General features: G+C 39.4%; 1 protein-coding gene across 2 annotated transcripts in view; it reads left to right on the forward strand.

Annotated features, from left to right (window-relative positions):
* Positions 1–17,981, forward strand: part of TTC29 (tetratricopeptide repeat domain 29) — a 202,537-nt gene that overhangs the window by 110,177 nt on the left and 74,379 nt on the right. For both annotated transcript variants that reach the window (XM_075929998.2, XM_006133842.5), the window contains exon 10: positions 11,974–12,097. In XM_075929998.2, coding sequence (XP_075786113.2) covers positions 11,974–12,097 — 124 coding nt within the window. The remainder of the gene's footprint in view (positions 1–11,973; positions 12,098–17,981) is intronic.

Below are 17,981 nucleotides of genomic sequence, written 5' to 3' on the forward strand. Positions count from 1 at the left end.
CACTGGCAATACTTACAAACTCATGGATGGCAAGAAAGTTCCTAGAAGACTGGAGAAGGTCTAATGTAGTGTCCATCTTTTAAAAGGGCAAAAAGGAGGATCCAAGGAAATATAAACCAACTGACATGATTTCAGTAATTGGGAAGCTGGTAGAGCAATGTGTAAACATTCAGTTTGCACATACCTAGAGGATGAAGAGATAATCACTAGCAGCTAGCATGAATTTACCAAGAACAAATCATGCTAAACCAGTTTTTTTCCTTCTGACAGGGTAACTGATTTGGTGGATAGGGAAAATGCAGTGGACATAACTTCTGCAAGGCTTTTCACACAGTCATACATGATATTCTTATAAGTAGGAGTAATTCAGGCTCAATAGCACTACCATTAAGTGGATACATAATTGGTTAAACAACCTCAAACAAATGGAATGATGCCAGACTGGAGGAAGGTTTCAAGCAGGGTTCCATAAGAATCTGTTTTAATTCTGGAGTTGTTTAACATCTTTATTTACGGCCTGGATGTAGGAATAGAGAGATACTTATTAAGTTTTCAGATGACACAACACTAGTGGGGATTGCCAGTGTTTTGGAGGATAAAGCTAAGATTTAGAGGGATATTGATAAATTGAAGAACTGGTCTGTAGACAACAAATGTAATGTGCTACACTTAGGGTCAAAAAATCATATGCACAAATACAGAATGGGGGAAATCTGATATGTCAGCAGCACTGCTCAGAAAGATTGTGAGCTGTGGCAAATCACAATCTCAATATGTATCAGCAATGCAATGCTGTTGCAAAGAAAGCAAATGCAATATTACATTGCATTATCGAAGGCAGAGCAGGCAAGTTCTGGGAAAGTGATAATGCCATTCTGCTTGGGACTGTTTAAGCCAGAGCTGGAGTACTGTATCCAACTTTGGTCACTGTTGATTAGAAAAGATATAAAGAAACTAGAAAGGATCCAGAGGCCATCAACAAAGATGATCAAAAGGTTGGAATGCGAGCCATATGAGCAAAGACTAAAGGAATGGGTGTGTTTAGTTTGGAAAAGAAAAGATGATGGGGAGACATAGTAGTGGTACTAAGATATTGAAAGGACATTATAAAAGAAGACGGAGAAAAGACAATGGGTTCACACTACAGCAAAACAGATTTAGATTCAATTTCAAAAAAGATGTCATAACTGTAATAATAATAGGATAATGGAACAGATTGCCTAGGGAGATCATGAAACCTTCTTTATTGAGGTATTTAAAAAGAGGCTAGGTCCATCTTGAATGATTTAGACAAAAGACATCCTGCATCTTGACATAAGTTGGACTTCGTAAGTCTTGCAGTCCCTTCTAACTCTAGGTGCATCTACACAGCACCCTAAACTCAAAATAAGATATGCAATTTGTGCTAAACAAATTGCATATCTTATTCAAATCTATTTCAAAATAGCTTATTTTGACATTTAATGCATCTACACAGTGCCAAATTTTGAAATAATGCACTATTTCGAGATATTCCTTTACCCTTGTGGAACAAGGGTTACAGGGATGCTGAAATAGCGCTCCCATTATTTAAAAAAATATTTCGAAATAACAGGCAACATGTTAAGACGTGGGGTAGCTATTATGGGATACCTCCAGTGGAGCATGTCAGAGCATTTAAGGTGACATGGCCATCCAATGCAGCCTAGGTAGTCTCCAGAAGTAACAATTTTTTTCGTGCCACTGGATTCCGACTTCTGAAGCCGAGAGAGTAGGATTGTCTCTGTGCAAAGGCTTCCCACTATAATAATATTTTTCACACACGGGTTATGTTGTGCAAAAAAAAGAAGTTGGTAATGGGAGCATGGAACATCCTTACGCTCATGGACTGCGAGGACACAGTAAGACCTCATCGGAGAACAGCCTAATCACTGAAGAGCTTTCATGCTATGGTATTGATATCGCTGCCTTGAGTGAAACCAGGCTTTCTGAAGAAGGATTTCTCACTGAGGTATAGTGGTTATACCTTCTTCTGGAAAGGGAAAGCGCAGAATGAGGATAGGATTCATGGAGTCGGCCTGGCCGTTAAGACTAGTCTGATGAAACAACTTTTGAACCTGCCTGTCGGTATTAGCGAGAGGCTAATGAAGCTACGCCTACCCTTTAGTCACAAGTGGCATGCAATAGTCATCAGTGCATATGCTCCCACCATGAAAAGCACAGAGGAGACAACTGAACAGTTCTACATCGATCTCAGTTCCATTCTGTGCTCAGTGCCGGCTAACGACAAGTTGATCTTGTTGGGAGACTTCAACACCCAAGTTGGCTGTGACCACAGTCGATTGGAGGGAGTGTTAAGCAAACAATGGTATTGGTAAAATGAACAGCAATGGCTTATTGCTGTTGAGCAAATGTGCAGAATATGACCTCCTCATTACAAACACAGTGTTCAGGATGGCAAACAAATACAAGACTACCTGGATGCACCCTAGATCGAAACAATGGCACATGATAGATTATGTCATTGTTCGTCAGCAAAATATTTGGGATGTCCTTATCACCAGAGCCATGTAAGGTAGCAGAGTGCTGGACTGGCCATAGGCTTGTCCGCACTATTTTCAAAATACACATTGCACAGCATCACCCAAAGCGCCCAAAGCTCATTCGAACGGCCTTTAACATTGCCAGACACCAGCAGCCTTCTCATCTGCGCAAGTTCCAGTCAAGCCTTGATGAAAAGTTGACTGCCAACAGACCATTGATTGGAGGTCCAATTCAGAAGTGGAGCCAGTTTAGAGAAATAGTGATAGAGACAGCGAAGTCAGTGCTGGGTCCCAAGAAATGCAATCATCAAGACTGGTTTGATGAGAATAACAGTGCTATTGAGGACCTGCTTGCCAAGAAGAACAAGGCATTTATGGAGTGGCAGAATGACCCAGGCTCCATCTCTAAGAAAGACAGGTTTAAGTTTCTCCAGGCCCAGGTTCAGCGAGAAATCCGCAAAATGCATGATCAGTGGTGGGAGAAGAAAGCTGAAGAGGTGCAACACTATGCTGACTTAAGTAACTCAAGGGAGTTCTTCAGCTCCATCAAGTCAGTCTTTGGTCCTTCCAAGTCTGGCTTTTCCCCCTTGTTGTCTGCAGATGGAACCACATTGATTAGGGATAAGGCTGGCATTAATAACCAATGGAAAGAGTATTTCAGTCAGCTCCTGAATCATCCATCATCAGTTCATCAGTCAGCACTGGAACAAATTCCTCAGAAGCCAACCCTTGAAGACCTGGGAGATCCTCCATTTATTGACGAAGTTAGAAAGGCCATCGGGCAGATGAGTTGCGGCAAGGCATCCTGCAAGGATGGAATTCCCGCAGAACTGTACAAGGCATTTAATGAGGAGTCACTTAAGGTTATTCATAATGTCTTGACCAGTATTTGGGAAGAGGAAGAAATACCATCTGACCTCCGTGATAGTTGCTCTGTACAAGAATAAGGGCGCAAGAGCCGATTGTGGGAACTACAGAGGTCTCTTGCTGCTTTCCGTTGCTGGGAAAATCTTCACCCACATCATCCTGAACAGGCTGATTTCAACAGTTTCAGAAATGAGTCACAATGTGGTTTCTGCCCTAATCACAGTACTGTCGATATGATCTTTGTAATGAGACAAGTGCAAGAGAAGTGCCTTGAGCAGAATATGAACCTCGACTCTGTCTTCATTGATCTGACGAAGGCATTCGACACAGTTAACAGAGACGCATTGTAGATCATCCTCAGGAAGCTGGGTTGCCCAAAGAAGTTCATTTCACTCATCAAGCTGCTCACAACGACATGACAGGAGAGGTGTAGCCAGACAGGAACCCCCCTGTAACATCCATTTTTGCTTGCCTGGAGCATGCAGGGCACACAGAGCAGTAAAAGCCTTGAACAGAAGGCTCAGGCTGCTGTGTAACCCTGAATGGCTGTAAAAAGAGATATGCCAATTGCTAACCAAGAGGCTGCCAAGGAGTGACCTTGACTAAAACCCATATTGATACAAACACACAGCCGTCCGAGGGGGGAGGAATTTTTTGCCCAGTAAAAAAAAAATGTTCAGTACTTACAATTTAGTTATTTCTTTTACAAGTGTAAATTAAGTTAAAACTTGCTTGTAAAAACTGGCATTACAAAGACAGACCAGTACAATTTGGCATCTTAAATAAAAAAAAATACGGGCCCCTATGGGTATAAAAATGGGTCCAGCAGCACATTTACTTTGTGTTAATCTACCATCTACCTGCTGGTTGGGTTAGGTGTTTGACCTCCCGAGGTTTCACGGGAATGCCCACCTTGTATTTGTTTTTCCTAGGAATTGAGGGACCGGCCCTGGCTTAACCCGCTGGAGTTGAGAGGCACAGAAGGGGGTAAAAATTGTACCTGGATGTGGTTCTTTGTTTTAAGTGTACACATAAACTTAAAGCTTTTTAAAGATTAAGCTGTTACTTGGGACCATTATTTCTATTTTCTATCTTTATTTTCTTTGTAACCATTTTTTAAATTTATATTTGCTAGCAGTTAAAAAATAAAGCAATAGCCATTGTAACCATATAATTTATAAGCTTATTTAATAAACCTGTAACTGTTTAAGTTTTAACCTAACTCCTTCAGTTGCTGTAACAAAACCAAGCACAATTTAAAAAAACTTCAGACGGTCATAAGGAACAGGTATAGAAAACGCTTGGGCATTTAAATTGTGTCACTTCCAGGTAACAGATCCGTTGGGGCATCTCTCAGTCTTCCCTAAACTGCCCGCTGCAAAAAAATCCTGTATCCTAGCAGCTAAAATCTAAAGTGTAATAAGCTCTCCCTATAAACTCTGCGGCATCTGTCAGCCTGTTGGCTGCCCTCCACGACGGGATCCCAGTCGTAGCAGTAAAGGCACGAATGTTAAACCTTTTCTCGGTAACACACACACACACACACACACACACACACTGCCCTAACCGTCGGCTAACAAAATTGGCGTAGTCGGCAGGATTGTGTTATTGGTTCAGATACAGCAGCATGAAGCCAGTCATGATTGACATGGAGTTTAGCTGTATGGGGAAAGAGTTTGCCCAAGAGGGATGGGGCAACCCTAAATGGGATAAAGAGATGTTAGGGGAAGGCGCTTGCATCTGGCTGTTAAAGGGTGTGTGGCAAGCAGCTACTAGCTACTGGAACTTAGAAACAGAGCTGATAAGGGTACAGAGAGAGAGATATGAATTCTGGGAGCAATGCCAGAACCTAGATACCCGGGGAAAAACCCTAAATTAGGACATGGAGCACCTACAGGAATGGCTCCTCCTGAGGCTAGAGAGGGGAAGGAGAAAGTAATTAATGGAGAAAAATGAGCTTTTGGAGCTGGCTTTAAGAAACTTTGCTAGCTCAAGCCCCCACTCTCCCGCCTTCCACTGTAACCAAGATAAAACAGAACAGCATTCCAACCGAAGCTATGTCTCCAGTCTGTAAACTAATTAAAAATATGGAAAAACGGAATCTTAATTCGTACCTACTCCCTGTATAATTTGCTCAGGAAGCATGCTTGCTGGGAATGAGCCCCCACCCACGAGGAAGCTCTGAGAAACAGCTGATAAACGAGATATACACACTTATCAGTTTATGGGTCCAATTCACCCTAATGCCCCATTTCATTTGTACCTCACTGTGGGAAACACAGGGATGTCCTATGCCTTATGGCATGAAGGAAAAGGTGTACCCTGCCATCCCATACAATTTGGCTCCAAGTTATGGCAGGGGTCACAGTCAAATTACATGCCTTATAAAAAAAGTGCTTTTGGCAGCCTACACAGCACTAAGGGAAACAGAGGAGCTAACCCAAGCTCAAGCCATAACACTTCACACTCCTCTTCCAATCATTAAGCCCATATTGGAGGGAAAGGAGTTTCCACTGGGAGTAGCCCAAAAGAAAATAACTGTCCAAAGATAAGCACTCTATTTACACCACAGACTCTACTGCAGCATAGATGTTATGAAAACCCTATACTGAAAAGTTTAAAATTAGTAATAGCTGACTGCAATAATAAACAGTCAGATTTACCTACTAAAAGAAATCAGGAGAGGTGTAAGGCTAATTGGGAAAGCCCACCCTCCTTATCAAATTGATACTAAACAAACCTTTGTCATTGAAAAAAGTCATTTAGCAAAAATCAGGACGGATCATAAGAAGGAAAAAGCATGTAAAATAAAAAGGCAAAAAGGTTTGAAGCCCTATGGGCATAGTTAAAGAAATAAGGAAAGTAATACAGACATTGGAAAGTTACTAGAAATAAAAAATGTTTTCTTTAAAAGAATGAAGCAAGTGATTTGAGGTAAAAAGTAAAGGTAAAAAGTAAACTCCATGGAAGTGTGGAAGGAATTAAGCGATTGTTGTAATGTAAAGGAAAACCTGCTTTAAAAATAACACCTCGTTTCTTTGTAGCCTCTTTCTTAAACCTTTTCTCGGTAATAAACACACACATTGCCCTAACCGTCGGCTAACAAGAGGTACTCTCGGATGGTGTGCCATCTGAGAAATTCAACATTTCCTGGGCAGCCCAATATCAAGTGATGGATCCCTTGACGAAGAGATTACAGTGAAGATCCAGGGAGGCCCAAGGAAGAGGTATAAGGATAACCTGATCAACTTGCAGTGGACAGGCCTTCAACCTCGACAGTTTGAACTAGCTGCTGCAGACAGGACTAATCGGCGTTCCCTTACGAGAAAAGCAGTGACAAAGTTTGAGGACGACTGCCGCCAATGCCTCACAGCTGCAAGTGAAAGATGACATAGAGCTGTGTTCTCTCCTGTCCTGACAACCGGCGTCCCGTGCCCTTTTTGTAGCCACATCTGTGCTTCGACTTTTGGGCTCTGGAGCCACATGTGTCTCCACAAATGAAATGCAAAACATGTCTTCCTCAGCTCCCGAGAGACAACCAACAACAGTATCCAAAATAGCTGCACAGTGTAGAGGTACCCTCTATAATTCTATGAGGGTATGTCTACACAGCAACAGCCGTTATTTCAAAATAACTTTACTAGCGTCTACACAGCCAAACTGCTATTTTGAAATTAATTCGAAATAGCAGAGCGCTTATTTCGAATTTGGTAAACTTCATTCCACGAGGAATAACGCCAAATTTGAAATAGCTATTCAGAAATAAGTGCTGTGTAGACACTTATATAGAAATAGGGGGCCTCCAGCCTTTCAGGGTGCCCTGGTGGCCACTCCAGCCTCAACCAAGACCACTCCTCTCCTTCCCCCCTTCCCGGAGCCCTTTAAGTGCCTGTGCCAGCTCCAAGCCTGCCAGCCCAGAGCCAGCTGTCACTGCCCCTGACCCAGTGGCCCCAAAACATGAGCCACAAGCCACTAGAAGCCAGCCCTCCACTGCTCCCCAGGAGCAGTCTGCCAGCTCCCAGGAGCCTTCCAGGGCCCAGAGAAGAAGGGCGCCTTCCTGGTCCAGGGTGGAGATTATGGACCTTATTCAGGTTTGGGGGGGATGCCCCCAACATCCATGATCTCCTCACTAGATGGAAGAACACAGCCGTCTATGGCATGATAGCTGCTAGCCAGGCCACCAAAGGCCACATGCAAAACCAGGAGCAGGTTCGCATAAAAATCAAGTTGGTCCAGTGAGACCCCCTTCCAGTTCCCTCCTCCCAAGTTTCCCCCTCCCCTCTTCCACCCTCTCTCCTCCCCTCTCCTGCCTCCTTTTCCCAGTCTCACCAGAGTTTCATTACTCCCCCCCCCCCAGTTTCGTTAAATAAAGAGAGTTTGTGTTCATGAAAATATGTGTATTTTATTTGACATCAGAAAGGGGGGTTAGGAAGGGGTAAGTGGAAGGCTACGAGGGAGGAATGAGGCACAAGCCCCCCAGTGGGGCAACCAGGGAGTTTCTTAGTGCTCCTCAGGGTGGAAGCTCTTCTGCAGGGCCTCCTGGATACGGACAGCCCCCAGATGACAGCCTGCAGAAAGTGCAGCCAGGTTCGCAGCAACGCATCCAAGAGAAGCACCAGAGTGCCCAGGGGCAGCTCTGGCTCCATGTTGCAGAGAGCTGTGGTGTCCCGAGTGAGGGCAACCAGAGCAAGCAGAGACAAAATGCTTTGCTGTCCCTCATCAAGGTAGGCAAGCAAGCAAGGAAAGCTGAGAACTGGATGTCCAGGGGGGGTCCCTTTAAGCACAGGCCTCAGATAGCCTCAGGCAGCAGCCACACAAAGTAACTCCTGACCTGATGCCCTGCCAGACCTGGTTCTGGCTGGTCTTAAATGCGATCCAGCGTCCATTCAGTGTGGATGCGCTATTTTGAAATAGCAAAACGCTATTTTGAAATGCATTTTGTGTGTAGACACGTTATTTTGAAATAACTTATTTTGAATTGACTATTTTGAAATAAGATATTTCAAAATAATGTTGTAGTGTAGACATACCCTGAGTCTAACATTCAGACTCAGGTTGCTGATGTGGAATAGTCAGCCTCACCTCATTTTGAATGTCTCATTCCACTGATTGCCTGTTAACACAACAGAATTGAATGAGCTTCTCTGGTCATCATGACTAAGTGTATGTTAGAGTCTGCACTGATTGCTCTCTGATCCACGGGAAAAAAGCCTTTGAGAACCTGCCTATTGTCCCATATATTTTGCAGTTTTATATGGAGTCTTGAAGATCCTAAAAATGATACTGAACCCTAATCAGAGGTTTCTAGGCCTAGTGTTATTTAAGGAGCAGTCGGGTATAAAGGCATCACTTTCAAGATAATCTCTGGCAGTATCCACTGTAGTGAAGAGTGACTTATTGTGGACACTAGATTTGTATATCAGATTCAGCTACCTTTGCAAGACTTTCTTGAACAATATCACAAAAGGTTCAAGCCTCCATAATGTATAACACTTGCAGAGAAAATTTCATTTGGCTCTTTACCTGAATTGAGAGAACAAGAGTTACTATAGATATATAATACCATTTTCTGAAACAATTATAACACCCTATGTCTTGAATGCCAATGTTGTAAAAAAGCTGTCTATCTCATAAGTATTAGACGCTAATATCATAGGAAGCAGAATGTATATAGTTATTTAGAAGCTTTGAAAGCTATGCATGTTTTAAAAGAACCATAAAATTACAGGGGGTTGAGATGGATAAGATTTAGTTATAATATTATCAAGCATCTTACTTTCCAGTGCAGGTTTTTTTTCTGACAGAATATAATTTAGTGTTTTGTTTGGACTAGTTTTAAATACCTCAACCTATAGTTTTCCATATATTTTTTTAAGATTATTCAGCTGTCTAGTAGCAAAGCTCTTTGGCAGTTGACATAAGTAAAGTTTTGACTATGAGAATTACCTTTTTGTTATAAATCATATTAATTTCCTTTTGCCTGAGAGAAATTATATGCCCTAGTAATTTTTATATTTTTTACAAATAGAACATATGTTTTTATATGAAATATCCAAAAATAACCAAAAATACATCAAAACATTTCTATTAATTCATGAGATTAAGAAAACCTTTTTACATTTTCTCCTGTCACTGATTCCATTTGCCTTATTACTTTCAGTCTCTAGCCCACAAACTTGGTGGCACAATCAACAAACCCCTTAGTGGCTGTTTCATCTCTGCTCTATTTGATTTCTCCACTCTGAGTAAATGATTAAGTTTTCATGCATTGGTTCAACCAAAATCTATGTTCACTCAACCACATCCTTTATTGATTACTTCTACTGCAAACAGTAGGCCAAGTGTGATATACATAATTGGACAGTTGTCAGGGGATGTGGGTGTTAACAGTCCTGTTTTCCCAGTTGGAAACTGGAATCACCTTGATACACAAATATTCTGCACAGTTTCATTCTCATCCTTTGGACCGAGGAGTTCTTCTCCTCAGAATATATGTTTTTAACTCTCTAAGGTCTGGTTGAATGAATTTAATGATTATACCATATAATACGCTGTTCAAGTTGCACCTGTGCACTGCATATAGAAAAATAGAAAAACTGGAATTAATATTTGTCTAACACTTTAACCTTGTCCTTTAACTTATATAAATCATGTGCCACACTACTGTGTGGAAATGTTTGATTTTCTCCCCTTTGGAAGAAAGATAGGTTTCCAAATATGTTTCTGATTCTAAAATTTAGAAACCTTTTGACATTGAGCAAATGTTTATAAATCAGTATATTTCATATTCTAGTGTTGTTTAAATATGTTCAGTTAATGATTTTGATAAATAGAATTTTACACATTTAAAAGCATGTGTTTTACTATAACATAACACTGAACATTTTAATCACCCTGTTGAAATTTAGAATGCTTTGGCAGCCTACTGCAATAGTGCAACTAACTCCATATATCTAGATGTGGTCAAGCAATATTTAGATTTGCATCAAGGCTTCACTGTTTTTCCTGTTCAGTGGCAGGAACTTCATTGTTCTGATTACTCTGTTTGCATAAGCCAATTAAGTGATCCTAGCAGACATAACACCATGAAATTCTGGAAACACATTCCTAATATGGTTTATATTAAAAGTGTTAGTTTAAATAAGCCTCAGTCAGTCATTTGTTGCAAGAATATAATTTAAAAGTGTTTTAATATGGTATGAAGATATATCACTATTCTTCATCACAGAAACCTAAATTTGTGAGTTTCTGAAATAGGACTAGATGTATTTTGGCTGGCTCAGTGACTTGACATATAACATGCTGCACTATACATTAGAGACTCAGGTTCTTGGCTTATTTTGAGGTCAGCTGCAGTGACACTCAGCTTTAAAGAGAAAAAGTGTGTAGTGCTTCACTCTCAGGCAGACTTGAGCATCTGGCCTAGAGGGCAGAGACATTATATTGTTAACATGGCCAGCTTTATTAAAAATCATATGTGCAAATATTATTGTCAAATTCATTAGCCCATTTTCTTTCTATATTGGAAGTAACTTCAAGTATCCTGAGTTTCAATGGGAACTGACGGTAACACCTTCAATCCACAGTTTATAGCTTAGCCTGTTTGACTGCAGCAGCCCTTTACCTGTGCAGGCACACAACATCACTACATCCTGAAGGAGGCTATTAGTTCTGTGATGTACAGTCTCATTATATTGCTGCTGCTGCTGCTATTCAAGAAGAAAAAGGATTCTAAAGCAAAAAGTGGCATCTCTGAGTCATGGGGGCAGAAAAATACAAAAACAAAATTCTTACTGACAAATGAATATGCTTAGTCTCCTGCCTTGGCACGGACTTTCAGTTTCATTCCTAGATAAGGTCTGACATAGCTACAAAAAATGTCTGACGAGATGCTGAGTAAATAAAACATTATTTTAGAGTACTGGAAACTCCAAAAAGCATTGAAAATAAAGAATTAGCCATTTTTTTTCATTCTTGGTACTAAATATAATTCAGCTATATATTGGAAATTGATTTAAAAGATTGTTTTCTTTTTGTGTACAGAGGATCGAATGCTGCCTCTTGCAGTTATATACCCTACTGAAGGGATACTTAGACCTCAGTGGTTCAGGAGCCAAATTAGTGGTCAATATTACCCCAAAGAGACATAGTAATATGAATGTATTATTTCATTCAATTTCTTTCTCTCTCTAATTCTCACAGCAAAATGACCACATATAATTATCTTGTCAGCTACATTGTAAAAAAAACATTCTGATTGGTTAATAACTTTGATTGGTTAATAATTAAATCACACAGTGTTTTAATATCAAGTGCTGCAGGAGAAACAGTAAAGAGTCACTTGTAGCTCAGAAACCTCAGTCTATCACTGCCCTGCAAGCTTCCATGGAGACAGCAGATGTTCAAATGAGGACAGAACCATGTTCCAAATTTCACCACAAACCAAATTAGCAAATACAGTTTCTAGACTATTTCAAAATAATGTAATGGGAAGCAATGACAGATTCTCAACTATAGTCTGTTACAATGTATGAAGAAACAACCTTGATAAAAAATTAATTGCAACCTTTGTCATTTGTTTTAGCCAGGGAAAAGTGACTGAGGCTATTGAGTACTTGGAAAAGTTTGTGACAGTTTCCAAGAGTGCTCATCTAAACCAGAGTCTCGTGGATGCATGCATATTCCTTGGAGATATTTACAATGAAAGAGTAAGTATTAGTTATAGTGATGACCCTATAGAGTTGATTGTAATTCAGGGTCAAAATCTGTGTTCTTATATGAGAGAATGTCCCATCAGAATCTGATGAAGGTATTGATTGATATAGGAATTTTTCCTATATTGCCAAGTTACTAGCACTATGTCTATGCTATGGAATTTTTCTGGGATAGCATCCCGGAAAAACTCCGCCGTGTCCAGGAAACATGTCTGCTCTTCCGTGGTTGGTTTTTTTTTTTTTTTTTTTTTTTTTTTTTTTTTTTTTGGAAGAGCAGACACGCTCTTTTGGAAGCACTGTCTTCCTCCTTCTATGCAGAAGAAGGGTTCATCTGAAAGTGGAGGCTTTTCTGAAATTTGGTCCAGTGTAAAGGAGCCAAATTTTGGAAAAGCCTCTTCTGGGAAAAAAAAAATCGGAAAAAGTATGTAAATTGCAATAGATCAATGTAGTCCAATAGATCAGTATAGTCTAGACATAGCCTAGGAATGGATGTTAACTGGACTGCCTAACTTGAACACTTTGGGGATAAGGTTAATATGTGTTCCTAAACCCAGATCCACATTTTCCAATAAGGCTATGTCTAGACTGCAAGCCTCTTTCAAAAGAGGATTTTTCAAAAGATATTTTTGAAAACGCCTCTTTCGAAAGAGAGCGTCTAGACTGCATGCAGAACTTTCGAAAAAGCAAGCTGCTTTTTCAAAAGAAAGCAGCAAGTGAGTCTGGATGCTCTCTTTCTAAAAAGCCCTGTTTGCTTTCAAGAACGCCTTTTTTCGAAAGAGCACTTTCGAAAAAAGGCGTTCTTCCTCGTGGAATTAGGTTTACCGCCGTCGAAAGAAAAGCCGCGTTCTTTCGATTTAATTTTGAAAGAACGCGGCTGCAGTCTAGACGCAGGTGAAGTTTTTTTTAAAAAAAGGCTACTTTTTTTGAAAAAAACCCTGAGTCTGGACACAGCCTAAGTGTATAATTCTGTAATGAGTCAAACCAAAACTCCAAATCCAAACAACTCCTATCTTTCAATTCTGTCAATAGTCTGGATCCAAATATGTAGCTTGGGCATGTCTATACAAATTAACTATTAAATCACAAACATATATTACCATGCTACTATGCAGAATAACTACTATACTTTGAAAACAAATGGACAAATAAAAATTATAATATACTACACTGAAGATTTAAATGTTTCAGCCTGATTTGCTATGTGGGCTCTGCCAGCATAATTCAGGAAGTGTCTTCCAGTAGCAAAAAGTCTTCTCAGGAGAACAAGTCAATAGTGCAAAATCTTTTCCCACACACACAGCTCACATGCACACACATACACATTGTACTTGATGGCCTTGATTCAGTCTGTGCACCCCAGAAATAGAGTGTGCTAGACAATCTAAGAGTGAGGTACCTATGAAATATGCTGATTTAATATATTTCCCGGACAGCATTTTTGAACTAGACCTGATATGCAAAACTTTCCTTCTCTGCTGAAACTCCAAATGAAAGTACTAACTTTCTTTCCATGTGATAAAACCTCTGGTAATACATCTGTCCCTGCAGGGACAGATAAAACACAAAACGGCATTCGGGGTGAGGGGGAGGGAGTATTTGATACCAGCCGTTTTTAAAATATTTTTAAGTTTAAATGATACATGGAATCAAGTTGAAATAATGAGTAATAATAGAAAATTGTACTCATCTTTGTTCAGCCCTGCTAGTTGGAAAATTGGAAAGATACAAAGACACTTTCACCATGAGTAAATTCTATATAAATATTGGAAGTGAAATTTTGAATTATTATGAGCATTTTTGAGCTGAGGTTACCATATTACTGAAAAAAATGGAGGAGCTTTATGGCTATAAAGCAACCATACATTTTGCATTTCCTAACTTTCAAGTGCTCGATTTGGCAACCAGATTAACGTTCTCTTAATTTATTGTATAGGTTGCATGCTCACTTTAGAAACTGTAACCCCAAATGCATCCTTACTTTTATGTTTTATTTTGTACTGAATTCCCAATGCGAAGGTTACTGTCCTGTGGAATTGCTTAAGCGGTGAAACAAAGTCTATGGTGTAATCTTTGAATTAACCTGGGACTTTACTATTATGATATTCTCACTTAAAGATTTGTTCCTTAAAGCAAATGTAGAACTCTGCCTTTATAAAAATGACCTTGAAAGCCAAAGAATTTGCAAGTTATACAAGAAATATATTTAAAAGTTATGTTTATTGTAGTTTAATGGATATGGAAGTCACAATAAAATAGGTTTGTGTCAACAATATAGTTAAATATTTCTTCTACACAATTCAGGCAAGTGAACTCAGACTCTGGTTAACTGTAATTTACATTTTATACTGTTACTCTGCTATCATTGCTGATTACCAACTGCATACAAAGTGATTTTCTCTAAGAACTAGCCTTCTCCAACATGTTCTCCTTAAGTCCTGTTTGTGATATCAGAATTTGTTGCAGTCTGAGCACTGAACCATGATACCATAAAAAGAAAAAAATGCAGAGAAAGAATATGACTTTTAAATATTGGAGATTTTTGTAAAACATATTATTTTAAAAATATGACAATATTTATTCAAAACTAAAAATGTGTATAGTGAGAGTTATTACACTCAGATACTAAATGACATGTCTCTTCAAACTGTCTTTCTAAAACTCAGTGTATGTGTCTCCAGCAGCATATACCTATTGAAATTAAAAATACTAAAGAAAAATCGTGCATCTGCTCTGCAGAGTTCTTTACTTCATCTGGTCAATTTTAAGTGATATGCTACTTTTCGTGTTACCGTTATTGTCATTACTATTTAGTTTTGGAAATCATACTACTTGAACATAAATAGCAAATTATTTTTCTACTTGATAGGAAACAAGATTCTATTTTATTGGACTACATTGAATAACATGTAGCCTTGTGTTAGTGTTAGCTCTTAGCACAGATATAAGACTGATTAATTTTGCAAGACTGAACAAGCTGTTTTAGATTATTCTAAATTCTGGTTAGTTGCAACAAAAATTGAGGAAAAGGACTATCCACAGGAAAATAGTTTGGGATTGTGTAAATAAAAAGAACTGTTTTCTCTAATATGCAAGTCTGGTTGCTATTTCTATCACTGAAAGATTTTTTCTAGTGATTGTGGTTTTTAAATCACATCTCATTAAGCTGCATATTTAACATCAAAAATACACTTTTCCTTTTTTATAATGCTGACCATGCTCATGAATTTTTGTATGCATGTCAGCCGACAGTCATGGCAGTGTGTGCATGTGTGTTACACCCAAGTCTTCAACTGCTGAGACACAAAGTCTCATTGCAGTGGGCAGCCTAGGAGTCTGGAGGGTGCCCTGAAAAATAGTTTGTCTGTGACTTTACTGCTAGGACCGGGGTCCCGTCGCAGAGGGCAGCCAACAGGCTCTCAGATGCCCCGAGTTTATAGGAAGAGCTTATTACACCTTAGATTTCAGCTGCTAGAATTTGTAATTCCTTCGCAGCGGGCAGCCTTGGGGAAAGACTGAAAGGTGCCCCAGTGGATTCTGCCACCTGGGTGTGACACAAATCCAAACGCCCAAGCTCTCCCTATATCTGTCCCTAATGACCGGCTGAAGTTCTTTTTAAATTTCCCTGGCTCTGTTACAGCAACTGAAGGAGTCAGGTTAAAACTTAAACAGTTACAGGTTTATTGAGGAAGCTTATAAATCATATGGTTACAATGGCTATTGCTCTATTTCTTAACTACTAACAAAATATAGATCTTAAAAATGGTTATAAAGAAGATAAAGATAGAAAAATAGAAATAATGGTACCAAGTAACAGCTTACTCTTTCTATGTGTACACTTAAGACAGAGGACCACATCCAGGTACAATTTTTACCCCCTTCTGTGCCGCTTGACTCCAGAATGTCAGGCCGGGGCCGGTCCCTCAATTCCTAGGAAAGACGAAAATACGAGGTGGGCGTCCCCATAGAACCTCGGGAGGTCAAACACCTAACCCGACCAGCAGGTAGAGGGTAGAATGACACTCAAAAGAGTGTGCTGCTGTACCACCTTTATACTCATGGGGTCACGTATTTCTCTTTCTTATCTGTCATGCCAAATGGGGCTGGTCTGTTTTTTGTGAGACTAGTTCTTACAAGGGTGTTGTGAACTTAATTTACTCTTGTAAGAGAGATAACTAAATTGGAAGTACTGGGCATTCTTTTCTCATTGGGGGATTCCTCTCCCAGGGACTTTGTGTTCGTATCAACATGGGTGCCAGCCGGGCACACTCGCATATCCTGATCTTGCATCAAAGCAGATTAAAGCTTAATGGCTATGCTGATTGCCTTAATCGTTCTCTCTCTCCTCATATCTATGTTTTCAGCTTCTCAGGATCAGATGAGCCAGCATAGACTATGCTGATTTTACTGCTCCTTCTCTGCCCTGTATGCTTCAGAGAGGCAAATAAGATGGATGATATGGGGGGGTTGGTCTGTCTGGCTACAATGCATAAAATAAAATAATATCCTAGCCCATGGCTTCTTCCCACCAGGAAGAACAGGCTCCACAGTTGTACAGGGGTCTTGAAATCTTCATAAGAGACTTAGTCACATTAAAAGTAAAGAGGTCAAGCAGCTGACATCTCTGAAAAGACTTTTTTGCCAGAAAGGATGTAGCCAACAAGGGCTGCAGAATTCCACAGAGGTTTGAGGAATGAAAACTGATCCACTATGACTGCTAATAATAGAAACATCGGAATTGTCATACTGGGTCAGACCAGTTGTCCATCTAATAAGTGTTCTCTGTGAGTGGTCAGTTTCAGCTGCTTTAGAGGAAGACACAAAAAGCCTATAATAGGCAGTTACATGATAATTTGCCCCCAGGGAAGGTTTCATTCTCACTCCACCATTTAAAATTTGGCTTATACCCTGACACTTGATCATTTATGCCCCTTCCAAAACATTTGTCTATTTTTAAAATATTTATTATAATAACTTGGGAATTTCTTGTTATTTATATTAATGTCCATCTTTTTTTAATCTTAAACTTTTGGACTCCATGGTATCCTATGGCAGTGAGTTTCACAGGCTACCTGTGCACTATGTGAAAAAAGTGTCTTTTAATTAATTTTGAATTTGATGCCTTTCAGTTGTATCAAATACCTCGTTGGTTTTTAGTATTATGAGAGAGAATCGTCTCAATATATTTTTCTGTACCATTTGTTGTTAAGTGTACTTTTATCATGTCCTAACTTATCTCCTGTGTAATGTAGGCAGTTCAGTTTTTTCACTCTCTTTTCACAAGTTAGTTTTTCCATTGTCCTAGTCATTCTTGTGATATATCTTTGAACCTTATTTATTACTTCTGGGGGTTTTTTGTTTGTTTTTTTTTGTTTGTTTGTTTGCTTGCTTCCTTGCTTGCTTGCAATGGAGTAAATAGAAATAAATATAGTAATCCAAATGAAGCCATTACCTTTTATTTATATAATGGCATTAAAATATTTTCAATATTCTTGTCCATCTCATTATTTATGCATCCTAACATTTTGTTTGTTTTTTATTAATCTACTATACATTTGAAAGAGTTTGTGTATCTGATCAAGAATGCCCCCTAAATGGTAAGAGCTAGGACCACCACAGTGGGTATACAGCTTCCTCTTAACATAATTTAAAGCAAGGTAAGGGTTTGGTTATGCTAGGAAAATGGGATGTGCCTAGAGTGGGATTGCTTCTCATAAAATCAAACAGAAAACAGATGGAATCTCCAAAGCAAGTACAGTCCTCAAAATCGACATAACTGAGTGAATGTTGAAAGAGAGTGAAACAATATGAGCCAGAAAAATAGGATGAACCTGCTATAGAATTGCTTCTCAGTCAGCCTTACAAAAAAGAGATAATGGAG

Source organism: Pelodiscus sinensis, chromosome 4 (genome assembly GCF_052426305.1).
Source record: "Pelodiscus sinensis isolate ZL-2025 chromosome 4, ASM5242630v1, whole genome shotgun sequence".
NCBI classification, from domain to species: Eukaryota; Metazoa; Chordata; order Testudines; family Trionychidae; genus Pelodiscus; species Pelodiscus sinensis.